Source organism: Cygnus atratus, chromosome 19 (genome assembly GCF_013377495.2).
Source record: "Cygnus atratus isolate AKBS03 ecotype Queensland, Australia chromosome 19, CAtr_DNAZoo_HiC_assembly, whole genome shotgun sequence".
NCBI lineage: Eukaryota > Metazoa > Chordata > Aves > Anseriformes > Anatidae > Cygnus > Cygnus atratus.
The window spans coordinates 590056-610705 of record NC_066380.1 but is presented as its reverse complement, the minus strand read 5'-3'; the positions used below and the strand labels follow the sequence as shown (position 1 = coordinate 610705).

The 20650-nt window shown below is 50.5% G+C and overlaps 1 protein-coding gene across 6 annotated transcripts in view; it reads left to right on the top strand.

Moving 5' to 3' along the window:
• Positions 1 to 20328, top strand: part of MVB12B (multivesicular body subunit 12B) — a 68934-nt gene extending 48606 nt beyond the window's left edge. For 4 of the 6 annotated variants that reach the window (XM_050714588.1, XM_050714589.1, XM_035555277.1 and 1 more), the window contains 3 exons: positions 7394 to 7449; positions 9571 to 9630; positions 14400 to 19455. In XM_050714588.1, coding sequence (XP_050570545.1) covers positions 7394 to 7449; positions 9571 to 9630; positions 14400 to 14486 — 203 coding nt within the window. In that variant the 3' untranslated portion in view covers positions 14487 to 19455. Of the gene's footprint in view, positions 1 to 7393; positions 7450 to 9570; positions 9631 to 14399; positions 19456 to 19711; positions 19811 to 19975 lie in introns of those variants that run through there. The other 2 variants (XM_050714591.1, XM_050714590.1) reach the window with 2 other exon arrangements.
• The last annotated feature ends 322 nt before the right edge of the window (positions 20329 to 20650 follow it).

Genomic DNA, 20650 nt, shown 5'->3' with positions numbered 1-20650 from the left:
GGCTGCAGAGGAGTTGGACGCAAGCCAGAAGAAACAGTGGTCAATTGCTTGATATGTGGGCACTTCATTAAACAAATAAGTGTGCATTTGGGGGGGCGGTGTCTGAATCTGAGGAGTGCAGTCTGTGGCAATCGCAGGCGTTCTGATTGCTGAGGATTTGGCAAGAGCTCGCAGGGAGAGTTTGCTTTTGTTTTCCCCCTGAGATTTTGCTATCATTAGTGATTTGGAAATGCAGAGTGGTGGTGTTCCATCTGGGACTCGGTGCACAGTAGCAGAGAGCACACACACATGTTTACTATTCAGGCTGCTATTTAAATTACTGTGTACAGAAATACAGAAGTAGGAGGCTTAGCTGTACATTATGAAAAGAGTGGTTTATTTTGAAAAGCTTGCATCTTCTTCTTGATGCGTTGCAGGCTGTTGTAAAAGGTTTTTTTCTGCACTTGTGAATGACTTTCCTCTGCACTGAGATCACGTAACATTCCTTTGGTGTTTGATGTCGGTGTCCCACAGTCCTCCACGTGCAAGTGTAATGGCTGAAGCACGCCCAAGCTCTCGCTGCGGTTCCGGAGCCATGCGCGCTTCGTAGGGGATGAAGGGCACCGAGCGCTCTGCTGGGGTACTGGCAGTACTGCCCTGTGCCCTGCCTCCTCCACGCACCAGGCACACGTCCCTCAGGAGAGCAGGGCCTGCCTTGCACCCCATTCCCCCCAGCCGAGTCACACCCTGATCATGCATAATGTATTGCCCTCGATTGCCAGAATTGTCTCTTGTCCTTGGCGTGCAGGACAGGATGGCACAGGGGCTGCGGTCTCCTGTGTATGTGCAAGTTCTGTTGGAAGAGGGTGGGCTGCCCAGGTGCTGTGCTGCCCTCACCAGGCTGGGCTCTGTGGAAAGGGAGAGCAAAACCTTCCAGCGCTGCCCTGGGAGCGTGGTGTTTCCGTGTTCATCCAATTTATCGGTGGTTTTTCTTGGCTTGTGCACATAGCTGCCCGCTCTGATCGCTGGAGCACCAGCAGTCTGTGCTCAGCCTGCCCTAATTCTTGCACGTTTCCAAGTTCCTGATGAAAGCAGTGAAGATATTTCCTATAGTGTCATTTAGCTGAAAATTAAGTTTCTCTAAGCAGGTGAGCTTTGCAGTTTTTAAGCTATTACTCTAGGCTGTTCTATGAGATATCCATTGTGGTAAAACAAACACTGAAACAGTGTTTGAGGTCTGGGGAAAATCTGAAGGCTTGTGCGGTATTACAGAAAGCTATTTCTAACATCTAAGATGATTTAAATTTTAAAAGTGGCAGTGGTACATCCCGTGTTGTGGGGGTTTTCGTTTTTTTTGGGGGGGGAGGAGGGTGTTATCAATGTTTTAATTTTCATAGTAATGTAGGAAAATGTTTTGCGAGGGACTTACCTAAATATTTTTAATATCAGAGGTTGAAAATTTGAGTGTAAAAGGCCATGCAGAAAAAGCAATAAAGAAATCCAAAGCTATAAAAGCGTATGGTGAGAATTTAAATGCAGAAACAGCTGTTATTTCCTTGGGAGTTGAGGTATATAAACTTTTCTATGGCTGTGTATCCCCACAATAGTGGTGTGAAGAATTAGCGCTCACTGCAGTGTGCAAACTGAACCCGCCAAGCACTGAGGCAGCTATTCATCTATACCCAGGAGCTAAATATGACAATGTTAGCATTTTTCATTTCCCTGACGTTACCATTAATAAAGCAATGATCCAAAAGAAGCTTTGCTGAGTCTGTTCTTTATGCTTCCATCACTCACGACTAGATAATTTCACACAGGATCGTTTTTAAATTAAATGACGATAAAAGCGCTCTGCTGTCCTGTGTTCACTAGTTCATAGAAGTCTATCAAGTCATTAATGTGTCATGACAAACTGCTAGTTGGATACAAGAGTAATTAATTATTTGCATAAATAACAGGTTGAACTTCGTGCTTTGAACTGCAATGACATGTGCATAACATCATGGGCATCTTAAAACCTCTCGTGGAGAGTTCACAGGAGGGGTTAAAACTGAGCCGTGTGTGTGTGTGAAATCGTATCCTCACTTAAAATGGTCAGGAGCTTGGCTTGAGTTTTGATGCTTTTTGTGTTCTTAGGTTCTTCATTAATGGCTGTTTCAAGAAAGCATCTGATCACTGGAGATTTCAATGAACAATTATAGAGATTTTCATAATCACCATTAATCACCACATATTTTTCAAGATAATTACAGCAATTATTATTTAGATTCCTCTTTTATGTGTACATTGTAGAAAAGAACAAGTGCTTATTACACTGGGTAGTGTAGAGAACTACAGTCTGAAGTTCTTTGTCATCCAGAAACTCATTATGTTAACTGATGCTGCCTGTGAAAGTTCGTCAGCATGTTTAAATTAGGGTAGCATTGGCAGGTCTGATTATTTAAATCTGGTAGCTTTGCTAAAAATATAGTTATTCTAGAAAGATGAATTACTAATTTGACAACTGAGATTTAGTTGGAGTCTGCAGCACAGAAGGCAGCATCTATCGTATGCTTAGAGGAGGGTGACAGTACTTCTTCATATTAAAGAGCGAATTTCTAAGTGAGCTAACAAGTTGTATTTATAGAGCCTAGTTTTGTGGCATGCCCTTTAAAGGCTGATAATAAGTCTTAGTAAACTATGATGAAGTAGCAGCAACCAGGCAGAAGCTGGACGTGCTTTCCTGCGGTCCTGCGTGGTGCCACCAGCCCAGTCTCCCCTCAACTTGGTCAGAGCTTCGCAGGGAGATGCTCCCCTCCACGGTTTGACTGCAGGAGTGCAGTTCTGGCAGTCGGCTCCTTTTGACTCTTATCTAATTCCAGTGAATGAGCTAATTGGTTCTAACCCTCAGGGAGGAGCTGTTCTTCCCTGAGAGACAATAAACAGCCACTGAAAACATTTTTCTTTCTGAACTCCCTTTTTATTTTTTTCCATTTGGAGAGCGAGCGGTGGAGGCACCTCCCTAATCTGTTGCAGATGCTGTAGCTGTAATTACGTGGAGGGGAGAAGCTGCTCCTCCCGGGACTGCCAGCGCTCCACAGCACAGCTCTGCCCGGCCGCGTCCCCGTGCTGGGGGTGCCCACGGCCGAGCCCTGCGTCCGCGGTGAGGGGAGCGGTGCGGAGCTTTCTGCCAGGCCCTCCTGCTGCTGTTGGCCACGCAGCCCTTGCGTGCCAGGGAGGTGGCAGGAGGCGTGTGGCCGGGGCTCTGCCCCGTTGCAGCTCCTCTCGAAGCCTCAGCGACGAGGGGCCATGCGCCTTCGCCTCCATCACCTCCCTCGTGCGCCCGCCCGGCCGCGCTCCGCCTGGAGGTGCGGGCTGCAGGCGCTCCGTAGCAGTGGCCGCTGCTCAGGCCCTGGCTGTGCTTCCCCTGCTGTGCTGCCAGCCCCGGTGCAGCCCTGGCCTTGGCGTCTCTCCCATGGGCCCCTGATGCTGATAATTAGTTAGACCTTTTCTCTGCCTGTTGTACAAGTTAAAATGGGCAGGGAGTTGCCAGGGTCAGGGGGTGGGAGCCGCTGGCTGCCGTTCCTGCAGGCAGGACAGGCAGTGGTGGCCCGAGGGCACCCCGCCAGGGTGGGCAGCACTCTCTGAACCCAAAATACAGCAAAGGTGGCCAATAAGTCATGAGAAAAGTCAAAATCCTTTGAAGTGAGGTGTGTCCCATGCTGTTGTCCTGGCTTATGGAAGCGGCTGCTGTGCACAGCGCCTGGTCAGGCTCGCAGGCGGGCGTGAGGTGGGAACTCAGAGGGGGCCAGATGGGCAAAGCCTGAAAACTGTGGAAAAGCAATGAAGGGCAAGAAAATCTATGTCGACCTGTGTAAAGAGGCTTTTAAGCGACAGGAGCAAGGCAATTTATAGATCTTTAAAAACATTTCAAAGATACAACCTTTTAAAAATGTCAAAACCTGTATGGGTTATTACATGAGCTTACTCATGTGGTGGTATGAGTAATGCTACTTGCAGTAGTGCTGCAAAAAGGGGACTTCACCCACCTCTTTTGTTCTGAATCAGTACGTTTTGCCTTTGGAAAGAGAGTTTTACTTTATCATTCGTTAGCACCAGTTCCTCTTATCCCCTTCTGTTACTGGTTGCTCATCCTGAAAGAGGCACCAGCGGGCACTAAGAAGTGTTGCACAGCTCTCGGCCAGACTAAAACTAGAACTGTAGCTCCAGACCAAAGCGTGGCTGGTCAGTTTTGATGTGAAAACATTAACACCGGGCAGCATCTCAGTGCAGTATTTCTCTCATCAGAGACTGCCAGGAGTGTCTGAAAAACAGTGGAGAGAGGCGTGGGGGGGGAGGAGAAAAAGAAAGGAATCACAGGCTGCTGCTGATGTTTATTTACAGCACAACATCAGAACAAGAGACATGGAATTAAAAGCCTCCTACAGTTCTGGTCTCATTTAACTTTATTATGAAATTAGCTGTCTGCTGTAAAGTGCAGTTGTACGCTGCCTCGTGGTGCGCGGTGGGAGCGAGCGATGGCACTCGCACCCAGGCCCTGGCGCTGGACACCCCCAGCAGATCATGGTGCAGCGGGGGGAGCTCTCTCCTATGGCACCTGCCTGCTGGTGGGGGTGCTCAGCCCTTGGGACTGCTCCCTGGAGCGGGGTGTTTCCCTCTTTGCGGGGTGATGGTGCGCTGGATGCATGGCGTGTGCTCGCACATATGCAGCCCCATCGCTGCGGTGTTGCTGCTCGTGCCGTGTGGCTGTACTCCACCTGAGGGGCACGGAGAGGTGGTCCTGTGCGTGGAGAGGATGTCTGCCAGGGCTGGGCACCACTGCTGCACCGGCAGCGATGGAACCTGCTCTGCCACCGTGCGCTCTGTGCTCTAACCGCTGGGAGACCTCGGTGCTGCAGCCTGGCTGTGTCAGGAGAACGCGAGTCCCGCGCGCAGCACCAGCGCTCCCCAGCAGCACCGCTGCTGAGAGCGCTCTTCTCTCCCGCAGATGGTTTTTGTTCAGGTTAGTGCTTTGCGTAGGACCCGTGCCAAGCACACTCCAAACCTGAGGAGAGGCGTAGTGTGACAGAGACGTTAACAGATACCAGTTCAGCGTTTTGGTGGAACTAATTGTCACTGCATTTATTAATCTTCTTGGATTTGGATTTATATGGCTAAAAGGAGGTCAGGTGCCTCATCCTTGAAGTTGTTGTAAATGTGAAAAAACACTACTTTGGTAACAGTAATTTTGAATCTCTTTCTTCCTGTGTTAAGCGTTAATAAGACCCCACTCAGCACCTTTGAGGGTGAGGTGTGGGGAATGGGGGGATGTCCTTTGAAGCACCTACTTCGGCCTGGGCCATAGTTCAGCCCCCAAGCACTGAGGCAGTAGGAGCTGCCGCTGCCCGCGTGCTTCAGTGGCCCCGGCAGAGCCGTCTGCCTCCAGCCTGCTACACGTTGAAGCCGCCCTCACCAGCTGCACCAGTACCGCCACTGCACCCAGCCTGGCCGTGACACGGGTGCTGCAGCCGCAGGGAGGAGGCTGCCCCCACTGCCTGGCGTAGCACGGGGCTGGTGGTGCAGCCTGCAAGGACAGCCTGGTAGCGTATTTGTGTAAAGTTTCCCCAGTTGGTGGGTATTTAAATCCTCTTGTCTCCAGTGCCTGGCTGTGAAAGGAACTGTTGAATGAGCTTGTTGTTTTCCGATTCTTCCCTTTGATGTATTTTACAAGCAGCCTAGTGACAGGCCCGATACGCCAGCTCAATGCACGCTCCTCACGCTTTGGGATTGCAGCATTAATAACACACTTCCATGCATCATGCCATTTTTAAGCATGATCGTTATGATAAAGGGCATATACTTAATTACAGGCCTGCTTAATTACAGCTCTGTTGAAGCTCGTTTGTTTAGGAGAGTGCTAATTGTGCTGCTGAGGCCTTGGCACACCCTGCTTTCATCTGCTGCCTTGCTCTGCAGTTCTGAGCTCTGTCAGGACTGAAGTGTTCGGGACCGAAGGACCGATGGAGGCAGTGCAACAGGGGTGGCAAGAGGGGAACATGGAAATGCACCATGGCTTATTCTTTAAATTACTTTACAAAAGCTGGCGTGTGACTGATCAAAGCAGGTTTCTGTCGGGATAACAAATGCAGATGGTCTTTCAGGTTCAAAACTTCCTGGATTTTGTGATGCTGCTTTTCATCTGTTTCCTTTTGTTTCATGTAACACTGCAGCTGCCACATAGCACCTTTGATAATGAAATTATTCCAGTGGAGTGGATTTTTTGTGTTTTTTAAGTTGAAAATATACAAAGTGAGTGTAAAATGCTAAGTATTCTTAAATAGCCGTTATTAAAACACTAACATGGTAACTCACTGGTGCTGGTGGCAGTTGGGAAACAGCAAGTAGGGAAATGCAGGGTTTGTGCACACACTCTGTGAAAGAAAACCCTATTTGAGGATTACTTGAGGGCATTTCAGGGGTTAAACTTGTTCCAGTTTGAAGTTTTTATTTCTTTAAGAGCTGAAATTTAAAGACTTAAAGGTGTAACTGAAATAAAGCATGTGTATCTGGGGCTGCACTCTGCCTTAGAAATGTGCCCTTCTCAGTCTTGTGTGGAAATTGTTGAGATACATGCTTTAAAAATAAGTGGTTCACTTGTACTGACATGTCCTGTGGGAGGATTTCTGTGAAGTTTCCGAGGTGGTGATAACAAGACAAAAACACTGAACGTTGTTGCAATATCTAAGAATAATATACGACATTATAAATAGAAAAAATCCTCTTAATATCGTTATGGTGGTGCTACAGAGAGTGCCTAGCACGGTGACATGTCCTTGTGTCTCTCCAGCTACTTCACTGGTTTCTGTCCTCCAGATGTGGTTTGCATTTTGTTCAAGCTCCATTGCTTGCTGTTGAATTTCCAGTGGTGGCAGCCAGGTATGGGGAGGTGCTTGCTTTGGTTCTGCCCAGCAGTGCGTACCTACTGCTTTGTATTTGGAAACGTGAAAGTTATCTGAACTAGGTACTTCCCTTTTCCTCTGGTTAGGACACCAAGTTAGCTCAGATTGTTCTGTGTGGTAGCGATAAATAGATGTCTGTCCTTTTAAACTGTTAGTATTTGTTTTCAGTTTCAAATGCTGTCCTTTTTTGGCAGCTGGACCAAGTTGGAAGCAGACTCAAAACCGAGACTATGAAATTATATGTGGGTAGAGTAGGTAGGGTTTATCGAATTCCTGACTTGGTAGGAACTAACCCAGCTGTCTTGAACAGAGAAAACACTGGGAGATTAGAGGGAGAAAAGATTGGCAATAACTTCTATGAGGTATCAATCAAATGTCAATGCCATGTACACTTGATATGTTGTTGTGAATGTGTGGAGCTGCATGTCAGAAGTGAGCTGGAAATGTGATGTTTTTGCTTGTTTTGTCCCTTACAGCGATGGATGGAGTACCTTTTATGATTTCAGAGAAGTTTGCCTGTGCTCCTGAAGGGGTGAGTTAGCTTCATTCTTCTTCCCATGTCTGCAATTCGTCTTTTCACGGAGAGCGATCACATAGCATTGACACAAATTACCAGCTTCTGGGACCTTTTCTTCTGTATGATCTAATACATGCCTTGTGCTTGAGATGACCCATGGTTGCACTTCAGAATACTTTCCTGTAGGGTGGGAGCAGCTTTTGCCAGATCTTTTCTGAAACTGAATTCTCCCAGGAGATGAAGGTTTAATGCCATTAAAGATAGGAGTGGTGATTTGACCTTCTGTGCACTGGAAACACTTTTAATTTCCTAGTCGAGATTTTAAAGAAAGCTGCAAATACTCAGGTCTCCTAAATTTAACCTGTTGTGGAGACAGCATAGTACAGTCAACCTTACAGGTTGACTTTTTGCACCCCATAAGCTGAAGGCAGCAGGAACAGCACAGTGTTTGCTGGCGCTGACACCCAGCTGCTGCTCTGCAGGCGGCCGCGACGCTCCCCCCGGCGTGCTGCGCGCCCCGTGGGAGCAGAGCCAGGAGCAGGGCGTGGGCGAGGAGGGCAGGGCGCCTCCGAGCAGGGCCCAGGCTGCGCTGCCCTTGCTTGGCCGCAGTACACAAGGTGCCTGTGCACGAGCACTGTGTTCCCCAGCAGGTTGGTCCGCGTGCACCATGGCCGAGCCAGGGTTCCCCTTTCCCACCCGCCTTGTGGTGCCCAAAAGGCCCTTGGTGGCAGGAGTGTCTCTGGAAAAATGCCTAGGGAGCACCGACAAGGCGGGACGCCCCTGTTTTCTCTGCTCACACCAAGTACGACTGGCATCGCCTAAATCCTTCAGAGCTACCGGATCTGAAGGAACGCCGGTGATCCTGCACGTGGAGCGCCAGTGGCTGTGGTGCCCCGCAGCGGGGCTGCCATGGCTACGCTGGCAGAAACCCAGTTCTGCAGGAGGCTGAGCCGTCCTGTTCACCGATTCCAGCCTGGAAAGTTTAAGGAGGTGCCTGCGTCCTAATGACACCGCAGCTGGACCTCTGCGGGGTGCCAGGGAACAGAAACGGGGATAGAAAAATGATTTTAGCGTTGCTGTTGCCCTCTGGTTTAAGAGATTATTTAAGCCCAGGCATCTCAATTGCAGCAGCAAAACATGCTTGGTTATTTTCACATAGAGCATGTTTCTGAGTGAATTCCCCTTGCAGAGTAGGGTCCTGCCCAGCACGCCCAGGAGCTGCCCAGCGGCAGGGCACAGTGCCTCATCCTGCCCACTCGGCTCTGGGCACGGCAGTGACTGCAGACGGTGACACCGACATTCTGGGCAGGGCAGCCTTGCACCTCAGAACGGGCACCCACCCCAGTACCAGTTCAGAATTACTTTTGAACATCACTGGCCTAGCACTATCTTAAGTTGGTGATCCAGAGCTCAAAGGCTCCGCATCCCATTACCAGTTCTCTAATCCATCCAATCCCTAAAACAATATCTCTTTAAAATAATTTACAAGATGTTGTTACAGCAACCACAGAACCGTCAATTGTGTCTGATTTTTCACATCATACTCCTGCTTCATGCATTCTTTTTCTCACTGACACAACCTGTGTGCACAGCTGGATGTGGTTTTTCACAACCATTGCTTTCTGCAAGGGTTGTTTATGGGACATTATTCCTAGAAAGCTGGAGGGCCCTGCTGCGAGGACAAATGCAGAAAGATTAGGTCATGCTAATCTTCCTTCAGATCCTTTAGACACCATTGCCACCATATGGTCAATATGATCGAGGGTTTCCACAGCGGGTGCCACTCACACCTGCGTGCTGTGGCCATACAAAATCCATGGGGTATTACAAAGCGTGTTCCAGTAACAACTGTCCCATGGCAGAGAGATGGCTAAAGATTTACCTGTTTAAAGTGACACTGTGATGAGTGTCAGCTGTCCCCATTTAGGGAGAAAGGCATTAGAGCTGTTATCCCTAAACCGCCTTCTGCTGCTTCTCTCTTGTGGTGCACTGAGAAACAGGATTATGCATGCATTTACAGATGGTGCCTCTAAATCTCTGGTGATAGAGTATTTGCTGACTTTAAACAAAATCAAAACAACAACAACAACAAAAATTGGCATTTCTGTTTCTTTTTTTTTTTTTTTTTCCCACCAGATGCAGCCAGTTGATCTTTTGGGCATCACAATCAAAACCCTTGCAGAAATCGAAAAGGAGGTAGGTACCCAGCCATGCACTAAGAAGTGTCATGAGATCTGTGTTCATTTACTTGTAAGATTTTCCCCCCTGTGGAAAAGGTCTTGTCTTTCCCAAGTCACTGCTGGTAGGTGAAGTCAATGCTGAGTCAAACAGTAAGTACAGAATTAGAGACGTGTGATATGTGCCAGGTAAAGAAGTGTTAGATGTTGAATCTAGTGGCAAAGTCTGCTGGCCTCCATTTAATTCCAGATGTCTCTCTTATTTAACCTTTCTTTCTCTTTTACTAACAAAACGTGTTTGTTACAAGCAAGGCGCTGTTTGTGTCAGGAAGCAAATGAAGTCAGCTAAGTAGTATAAAGTAAACTACATCATAATTTTTCAATTAGAATCTGGAGGTAACTTGCTACCAGGAAAAACAACTGGCATTTTTAGCAAATGTGGGTCTTTCAGGAGGTTAGGGAACAGGCAGGAACCAAACTGAGACTGTGTTCCCGTGGGAGCATTTTGGCACATGGATGACTTCGGCTGCATGGTGCTGAGGAGCCGCCTGCTCTGCAAGAGCTGCTTCTCAGGTGCATGTCTAAGACCAGGAGGAAGATTCTCAGCAGCCTTTGTTTCTTTGGGCATCCTTGGTCACAGATGTCTCTGTTGTGCAGGCCAGCAGGGTTAAAGGCAAAGAGTAAGAAGATAGTATAGCAGTACTTCAGACTCTTCTTGGCTTCTCTGCTCTTTGGTTCCAGTTGTGGGTCCAGTTTCCTAAATCATAGAATCACGGAATGGCCTGGGTTGAAAAGGACCTTAAAGATCATCGAGTTTCAACCCCCCTGCCCTGGGCAGGGTTGCCAACCACTAGAGCAGGCTGCCCAGAGCCACATCCAGCCTGGCCTTGAATGCCTCCAGGGATGGGGCATCCACAACCTCTCTGGGCAACCTGTTCCAGTGCCTCACCACACTGAGTGAAAAACTTCCTCCTAATTTCTAACCTAAATCTCCCGTCTTCGTTTAAAACCATTCCCCCTTGTCCTATCGCTACCAACACACATAAACAGGCGTTCCCCCTCCTGTTTATACCCTCCATTCAAGTACTGGAAGGCAACAATGAGGTCTCCCCGGAGCCTTCTCTTCTCCAAGCTAAACCAGCCCAGTTCCCTCAACCTTTCTGCATAGGAGAGGTGCTCCAGCCCTCTGATCATCTTAGTGGCCCTCATCTGGACCCGTTCCAAGAGCTCCACATCCTTCTTGTGCTGGGGGCCCCAGGCCTGCACGCAGTGCTCCGGGTGGGGTCTCACAAGAGCAGAGCAGAGGGGGACAATCCCCTCCCTCTCCCTGCTGGCCACCCCTTTCTTAATGCAGCCCAGGACATAGTTGGCCTTCCGGGCTGCAAGCGTGCGCTGCTGGCTCATGTCCATCTTCTCATCCAGCAGGACCCCCAAGTCCTTCGCCGCAGGGCTGCTCTCAAGTTCTTCTTCTCCCAGTCTATGTAAATACCTGGGATTGCCCCAGCCCAAGTGCAACACCTTGCACTTGGCCTTGTTGAACCTCATGAGGTTCTCATGGGCCCACTTCTCCAGCCTGCCCAGGTCCCTCTGGATGGCATCCCTTCCCTCTGTTGTATCGACTGCACCGCTCAGCTTGGTGTCATCTGCAGACTTGCTGAGGGTGCACTCGATTCCGTCGTCTATGTCATCGATAAAGATGTTGAAGAGCACCGGACCCAAGACCGACCCCTGAGGGACACCACTTGTGACCGGCAAGTCACAAAATCGGTCTCCTCTTCCAGCCTTGAAATTTTGCCTGAGTAAGAAAAGAAGGTGGCTGGTTGCCAGAGCTTTTCAGTCATCCGTCAGCGCAGCGGAGCGGTGTGGTGGTGACTCTGAACATGCTGCCCAAGTGTGGAAATCGCTGGCAGAAGCACCCAACTGCCTCAGGCGCTGCGGTCCTGCCATGTGGCACGCCTGCTGTCCTGCTGGGGACCGCCACGGTGTGCTTGGGCAGCCCCAGCGTGTCCTGAGCACGTGGAGCCCAGTGCTCGGGGAACAGCTGCTCAGGGCTGACGGCCCCGAGCCCTTCTGCCTCCTGTCCCCCTCTCGCCAGCAGTCAGCTGCAGGTGCCTTTTGCTAGAGGGGAAGCGCAGTGGCATTAGATTTCCTGCTGCTGCCCTCTCCGTACTGCCAAGCGTGGAGAGGTCTGGGCAGCTCGGCGTGCTGCCAGCAGCCCTCTCCTGAGCCTCTCGCGGGCCTGCAGAGTGTGGGGACCGCTACTGGCCACACTGGTGTGGCTGTGGGAAGAGTGGCTGATACCTGCTGGTTCTCCCCACACCCTCCTGTTCCATTACAGGCTGTGTGTGTTTCAGAGTAATGAAAAGTATAATTATGCAGCATATATTCCTTGATGAAGCATCTTGTCTGCACATAGCTAGCTACGCATATAAATATTGTGAATTTCCGCATGGTTTTATTTCCCTTGCAAGCAATAGCACCATTACAACAAATCTTCTGGATTTCCAGAGCAGCAAGAACATTTTCCCTGGAGCTAGATGCCATTCAAAAATATTCCCAAAGAATTCCAAGAGTTATTGTTCTCTGTCGCCACATTTGCAGATGTATGCACCCATCCTCCAAGCTGTGAAGTGAGCCAAATGAAAGGACCCCACCCTTTCAGGAAAATCAATGAAAATAGGGTGCAAATCCTGCACTGCACACCCAGCCTGCAGCTGAAGTGACGGCGTGCTCAGGCCGCATCTCTTTGCACCAGGCACTGTAACTGCACGGCCGTGCGCTAGGGGGATGTATGAAGTGGTGAAGCCCAGTGGGAGGAGAGGGCGGAGAAGGTTTTAAGCTGAGTTCGCCCAAGGCCATTTTGGCGGATACAGGGCAGAGAGGAGCACAAGCCCCTGCAGCAGCCTCTCCTTGCAGGGCTGCAGGGGGACTGTGCTTGCTGGTCCTCGTGTACTGGGTAGGGAAACTTCCCGTGTCGGCATCCAGGCAGGCGAGATGGTCCCTGCCTAAAGAGAGTGGTGCAGGCGTGGGCAGCGGGGCTGAGCACAGCCCCAGCAGCAGGTCGTGCCGCACCGCGTGGCCATCAGCAGCACGGGCAGGCTGCCGTGGGCCTCCCCTGCTCACGGGATGTTGGCAGAGAGCACCGAGCCTTCATTTCAGCTTGGCATTGAGCTAAAAGTCTGGAGAGGATCTAATTAGTAAAGTGAGCATCTAATATTAATTATTCTTTTTAAACTGACAAGGAAGGCAGTTCATTTAACCACTTAATTGCTACAAGTTTTCATAGGCTGTTCTTTGCAAATATATTTAATGAAGAAGTGGTAAATCTAAAAGAGCTTAAAATTTTAATTTTATACAGAAATCTTTTTCCTTGTTCTCATGTTTGTAGTCAATTCTCCAGAGTGTAGTCACATGAAATGTTCTTTAAATGAACATATTTGCTAACTGGCATGGTTTCAGTTTTTAAAACATTGGTTCCAGCAATTAGGCATTTTTTTCAGTTCCCAAATGACTAGAGAAATTCGTCTTGATTATAATTGCTCTTAGCCACGCATATCTAATTTGTGTCTTTTTAAGTGTTAATTAGTAAACAGTTTGAGCTGACATCTTTATGTGTTTGCGTGTTGAAAAATGATGCTTAGTGCTTATTTAGCTTGGGGCTGGTACTGCTGGCTGTGACATCATGACATTGAGGTGAAATTAATGAAGTCACGTTTGCCAATTAAAAGGCGGTCGTGAAAAAAACGACTTCTTGACACGACCTCCCTGCACAGTTTCTACTGGAAGACGTGACGCGTGCGCTACACGCGTGCTTTTCGTAGCTCCTACAAAATGGAAGCTCTGCGCGCTTTTGGTGGCGCCCAGTCCTCGGTTACCCAGCCAGCAACAATTCCCGGTTCCTCGTTCCCGAGCGCTGGCTGCGGGCAGGGGAGCGCGGCGCAGCGCTCGCCGACTTCAGGTGCCTCCGCAGCCGGTCGCCGAGCACCCCCTAGTGCCGCAGCGCCTCGCTGCACGGCCCCGCCGCGCCCGGCGGGCGCTGCTGCGGGGGGCCCGGGGCCGGGCCGACCGGGTCCCGGCTGCCGGGGCCTCGCCCGCCCGGAGCCGCCCGGCGCCGCCCGGCGCCCCGCCCCGCCCGTGGCCGCCGGGGGCCGGCACCGCGCGGCCGGGGAAGGCCGAGCCCGCGGCGGGCGGGGGAGCCGGGCCCGCGCCGGCGCCCCGGGGGCGGCCCCGCGGCCGTCGGGCGGCGGCCGGCAGGTGGCGGTGCTGCGGCGCCCGTCGGGCGGCGGCGGCGGCGGCTCCGCCGCGGGGCCTCGCTGCCGGTGTCCGCCGGGCGCCGCGTGCGCGGGCCCCGTCCCGCAGGTGCGGAGCCGGGCCCGGCCCGGCCGCGCCGCGCCGAGAGCGGGGCGGAACGGAGGCGCCGTGGGCTGCGCTGCGGCCGCGCGTGGGGTCGGGGCTCGCTCGCCTCGCCGACCCGAAAGCGCCCGGCGCCGCGGGGCAAGTGAGGCCCGCGCTGGGGTCTTGCTGCTGGCGGCCTCGTGGGGAGGAGGAGCGTGGTCGCGTTCCCGTTGGCCCTGGGATTGAGGGAGGGGAGCAAGTTCTCCCTGCGACAGGCAGGCTCTGCGGGCACGGCCTCGACCCGGGGCGGGGGGGATGCGACTGCAGCTGGTGCCTTTGCCGGGGCCGTCCTGCCTGTTTTTTCTGCTCGTCACATTCACCCCGTGCAGGGCACGGGCTGGGGGGTGCTGCCAGGCAGGTGCGCCACCGTTCCCTGTCTCGTTTCTTCCGCAGTACGACTACAGCTTCAGGACGGAGCAGAGCGCGGCGGCCCGCCTGCCGCCCAGCCCCACCAGGTGCCCGCCGGTCCCGCCGTCCTGAGGGGGCCGCCGGCGCTGGAGCAGCCGTGTGCGTGCATACTACTGAGCGGGATGCGGCGCTAGGGGCCCTGCCAGCAGAGCTCTGCTCGTCCAGCCATCGCCACCCACCCTGCGCTGCACCGCCTCCTCCCGCACACGTTATTCCACGCATTTGGACCGTGCAACCCTTCGGCAGCTGCCCTCGCCCTTGTACGCTGCTGCGGACAAGTCTCCACGTGAGTACGTTACTCAGAGCCTGACTGGCAGTCTCTGGGTTGCTTCTATTTCCATGTACCCTGCTGCAGGACAGTCACAAAAACAATAGACTGTAACGAAGCCCTGTGAACAGCAAGCTGTTAGCTCACAGACAATCAGGAATGCTCAGCAGCGAGCCCTGAGAGAGAGTAAAAGATAACAGCCGGTTAACAGCAAACTCCAGACCTCCTGCCCAAGCTGGCTGCTTTGCTGTCGTCACCCCACGCACGTCGCTGAGCAGGCAGCACCGAGCCGTGGCAGACACTTCATTGGCCTCCGCTGAGGTCCGGGCATGCAGCAACTCTGCCGTGGCCAGGTTCAACCCCAGACTGTGGTCTTCGTTTTTGCTGTAGGCTCTTGGAGCCGGGGTCACTTGCTCAGATCTGCTTTGAGCCCTATCCACAGTTGCTGGCAAGGGGGAGGAGCACAGAGATCACGAGCGGCACTGCGGTCTCTGAGGTGAAGCACCTTTGCTTTGCACAGGGTGTCCGCGTGTCTGGCAGGACCTCAAGTGACAAACGTCCCACGTGTCTTTCTGGGCTGGATGCTGACGGCAAGCCAGCAAGACCGCTGCAACGTCACGCTGACCCCTTGCTGCAGCAGCCTGCTGAGCTGTGGCCCTGCTGACAAGGCGGATGCTATCACCTGTCTGTTACTTTGGACAGTTTTCTCATTTTTGCCCCGCGAGCTGCTAAAACAAAAGAGATGTGCCTGTTCCCCTTTGCACTCATGGAAGGAAGCACTGAAGTCTGGCGTAGCGCAGGATGAGAGTTGATGCATTAAACCTGACCTCAGCCTCCTTGTGATCAGTGACCTTAGCTCACTTCTGAGTCAAATGCATGTCTTGGAGAACTCAGTTGCTGTAATGAGTTATTTAGGAATGCCCATCTGACTCTGTGCTGCTTTTTCAAGTCTCTGCTGTAGAACAAAACTACATCATGGCAGCAAAATGGCAATTTTTAAGTGTTCAAATGTACAACTTTTTGTATTGTAAAATACTGATTACCTAACCCTATTGAAACGCAATTGTCATAGTAACAAATAACAGTATTGCCGCTCTCGGTCTGGGTCACATGTATGCCCTGACCTGCTTTGCACTGCTTTTGGTTGATCTTGTATTTTGTAGTTGGACAGAATGGTAACTAACAGTAGGTTTTGTACTGTCGGCTTGTATTTTTTATTTGTACATATGTAAAATATTTCTTGTCCAAAGATTCATTTCTGGTTTTAAAGCACCATACCATATCTGTAGGATAATGAGCACAATATACCTTAACATTCAGGATAGACTGACTCCAGTTACTTGCTTTAACTCCTTCTAATCAGGTGATAATTTTCTAAAACTGCCTCTGTAAAGCAAGGCTGTGCGATTTGAAAGCATAGGCAGATTTGGTTGCAGGTGTGTCATAATTTGGTCAAAAGAGTTAAAGCTATGTCATTTGCATCAACTCTGAAGGTTTGGTTGACCCCCTGGAAGTGCTCATTTACTTGAAGGTTGCAGCACCATTTTTAGTTCTTATTTATCCTGCAGGAAAGCAAAGCCAGACCTCACTGCCAAGCTTCACAAAGGCTAGATTGATGATGCCGACATCAACAAATGAACATACCATGGCAGCCTGGTCATTCGGCTCAGGTTCACTTGAAGTTCAAATCCACTCTACGCTGTAGTAGTATGCCCATCTCATCCATCTTTTGTCGTTCTGTTTTTCTGCTTGTAATTTGTTCTGTAGTTTTCTGTGGCATCCACTTATAGCTTCTCCTTTAGTGGACACTGCAGGTAGGTCGAAGCTGACTGCAGCAGTGCATTCCTCAAAGCTTTGGGACGACAGAGTTGCAAATAGCTGACCTTCCCTGTTACTGATGGTGGGCGAGCAAGGGCTGCAAGGCTAGTGCTAAGCTGCCAGTGCAAAGTCTGCAGAGCTCCAGGGGCAGTTTTTGCTGCCAAGAGAGGGAGACAGCTCAAGGAGCACCTCCTCCATCCACGTCTTCCTGTGCTGAAGGCAGGACTGACTGTGCCACAGTGAGGAGCAGCTTTGGGAGCTGCCAAGCTCAGCATCCAGGCGAGCAGTTCCTACGTATGTCTTGGGAAAATGGGCACATAGCTTTGAGTCCCTTCCCATGAGATTTAGCTTAGAGCATCTGGAGATAAAACTGATGCTTTAATATTTATAGCAACAGTTGCACTTGCTCAGTCTTCTTAGTGATAGTAAGTTCAGCTTTCTCTTCAGTGACCTACAAGAAACACTGGATGGCTCAAAATGCTGCCAGGACATCCAGCTGGGACAAGCATCTAAGAAATCTTCGGGATATATTTGTATAGTTGGTTCTCACTGTCTCTTCTCTTACACTGGCCTAGCAAAACTACTTCAGGGATGCATCTGCAAAGAAACTTGGAAGATAAATTTGCACCGTGGCACTTCAAAGATAGCTGTTATTGAAAGCATGAACAGTACAACTGCAGTTCTGTCTGTATGAGTGCAGTAGAGATGTTTTGAGTAAAGAGCTACAGCTGCTGAAAGCCAGTTGTGCTCTCAGACATACTAACCAGAGGCTAGAAAACCGTGGACATCTCCAAAGTGGAGAGGGCTCATAGTCAATACTCAGAAGCACAGTGAGACAAACAGCACAGTGTGACTGATTTTACCTTCTCAGTCCACCGATTCTAGGAAGCTTTCCTGCTGCACCTCTGAATTCCGCATATCGCGGGCATCAGATCAGCACTGCCACAGGCAGGTTCTGTTTGCTGTTCTGTAACTTTCGTACTCTCAGTAACTCACTGCAAGGCCGGTCCTTGCATCCTCACAGCAATGTGCCAGAGCCAGCACAAGCATCCCTCTGCATCTTCCGCCCTCCCTGTCGAATAGGCAAGTGTGCTACCACTGGTCCAGGCAGTAAATATTCAGGCAGCCTGATATTGATGTTTGTCTGTGGAGAAGCCTTCTGGGGCATAAGGGGCGGGGATGTGTCAGTGGGAAGCAACAGAAGTGGATTTGCAGAGCTTTACCAGATGTGTTTGGCTACCTTCTTTCTATTTCTAGAACAAAACTGGGCACCAGGTAGCTTAATCTTGTGGCTGATGCAGAGATTAGTTTGCCAAATTATCCAGCAGATCCATATCTCTGCAACAGAGACAGAAGAGCAGCAGTGAGGGGTTTACTTACTGTAAAATATACCTTGCGATGTGAGTTAGTAGTGACGTGCTGCCTCCTGGATTTCCCACAGCAAAGAGCGTACCAAGATGATTCATGGACCGTCCGGGACAGACGGCAATGTCTAACATGTTAATTGTGGAAAGGCAAGAAGTTAGTGCAGAAAGTAATGTAAAGCGTGAACTTTGTGGTAAAATTCAAGTGTGGACTGACTTAGCAGATGTCTTCCTGTGGGAGCATCTCGTAGCTGTAGTTGTATAGGAATAAACTTTGTCAGACTTCGTTCCTTTGACTGTCACTGAGATTGCCCTCAGTGTTTGTAGGAAAGGATCCCTTGTGAGCCTCCCGTGTAGTAGGACGTTGTTGGTAGTTTGTAACTTTGGGCTTGTTGGGTTTCACACCCGCCCCGTGCCCCTGCTGGTTTCCTGAACTCCTCAAACCGAACCTGCGACCTCAGAGCCTGTAGGAAGTGCTGACTGGGCACGGCACTGCAAGGTGGATGCTGGTGGCGAGGGAGTGCGTCCAGGAGCCTGGGCGCCTGCTGTTCCTTGTGGCCCTGAAAATCTCCTCAGCCGAGGGAGGTCGGGACGCGGCGCCCTCCTCAGCTGGCTAGGCCCACATTCGCCCTCACCCCACATCGCGTGGGTCTGTCCGCCCCAGGCCTTGCCCACGCACCGGCGGCTGTCCCACGGAGCAGGCGTGGCGGCGGCTCCCCGGACAGGGCACACGCGGCCCTGCCGCCCGTCCCGCCTGTGCCACACTGTGCTGGCGCGCCAGGGCTGGCCTGCTGTGGCTCTGCCTCGCCATCTTTCAAACCGCACACGGCACAGATGGCTGTGTAAAATGGTGCCTATGACACTCGGCTTGCCCGTGTTTTTAAAATAAGAAGAAAGTAAAACTCCTGCTGTGCCCACCTCACGGCTAGGGAGTGTTGCTGGCGGACTGAGCGCCTGGCGAGGGCGCCCAGAGCCCCAGCCCCATGGCACGGCCACGTCCCCCAGCAGTGCCCTCGTGCGATGGGGCCGGGCACGCTGCAGAGCTGCCCTGGGCCCTGCAGGCCCTTGCCGGGGGAGTCCCCCTCCTGAAGCACGTGTCTGCGTTTAAGCATTACCTCAGCCTCCAGCCTTGATGAACAGACCGGGTGTCCCGGCAGCGGGGCAGCCGAGCGGTGTCAGTTAGCTGTTCTGAGCCATAAACCAGCAGTGCTGCAGGTAGGGGGGGTGTTCCTCTGTTAATTAAAAAGCTCAGTAAGGTGCTGCTCAATTCATTCAATACAGGGAAACCAAACAGTTTGGATATTATGGTCATTTATTGTGAAATTCTTTCTAAACAGCAGCAGTTTTGAATGCCATCATACAAACGTGAGAGAAACCTTTTATGCAGTTGGAAAGTGTTTTTTTAAGATGCTATGCATTTTGTTGGGTTATTGAAAGTGAATTTACTGTGCATTAATCTAATGAATGTTATTACCTTTTGTATTTATTTTAGATGACTCTCCTGTATTTTACAAAGGGAAGTTTCATTGTGTGATAACTTAGTCTGTATTCTTAATATAATTGTTAAATAAAATTTGTTTTAATCAGTTTATTCTCTGTTTTGCATGTGTATGTTCCTTGGGACCAGCTTGCACATCTTCCGTCTGTATCATTGTTGTGCTGACTTCAGATCTCAAACCTGGATGTTTTGAAAGTAGTTAAAACACATCAGGAGAATGAAACATGAGTTAATGCTTAGTCTGAACTCTGCTGTAGTGTAGCAGTTTCAGCTGTGTCACCTGGAACCACTTTTATTTCTGAATGAGATTACAAGTTTGTTTGATACAGGTGATGCTTTCTTACAGCAGACTTGGACTTCAGTGAAGCAATTGGCTTTGTACCAAGATGAACGCTTGTTAAGGAGCTAGAACGGTACAGGTGGATGGTTCTAGTGGTGTCCTACAGAGGTGAGTTTTCTTACCTTCCGTCTCTGATTTTGATCGTGTGGAATTATAAATCGTCACTCATGTGTGTCCTTGGATTGGAAGGTCTCAGAAAGGAACAGGTACTGCAGGCTTTAATGCAAGAGACTCATTTACAAAGGTGCTTTTTTCTCTGTCACAATTGTGCAGGTCACCTTCTGCTTCTGCTTGGGGCCAACAGGGACTTTCTGAGCAGTTTTGGTGGGACATGAGGGCTGAGACCAGAGACACCCTTTCCTGTGCTCTCAGGCTACCCAGGAAGGTGAAGGACACTGCAAGAGATGTGACCTGAATTCAGACACAGGAGTGATAAAGAGATGGGAGCAGAGGAATCATGAGCAGTTGGACCAGGAGCTGTGAATCCCTGAGGAGGAGCTGGGGAGCAGCAGTGACTGCCCGCAGCGCTGACAGGTACCCTGACTGACTGAAGCAGGTACTTCCGAGGTGACGGCATGATCCCCACATAGGTAATTCGCTTTTGCTTGTGTTGTTCCCTATCCTTGAAAATAAAATATAAGAAGTCTTGGAAAATCAATCCAAAATGTCTCTGTTAAACTTTGTGCTGCAAAGTCAAAAATCAGTAGTCAAAATAGCTCAACTGAAGTGTTTTCTGGAGGATAAAGGACCACTCATGATCCCTACGCTGCTGTACAGGCAGTGTCCCAAATATGTATGGCAGTGAGTGTGTTCAGTACAGTAAATGCTGGCAAAGTCAGTGAAACAACTTGTTTATACTCTATAAAGATTAACAGCTTTAGTGACCTGTAATTGTCAACTGTATAATTTGCATTGTGTGTCATTATAAGGAGGTCAGGTTTAAGTCAT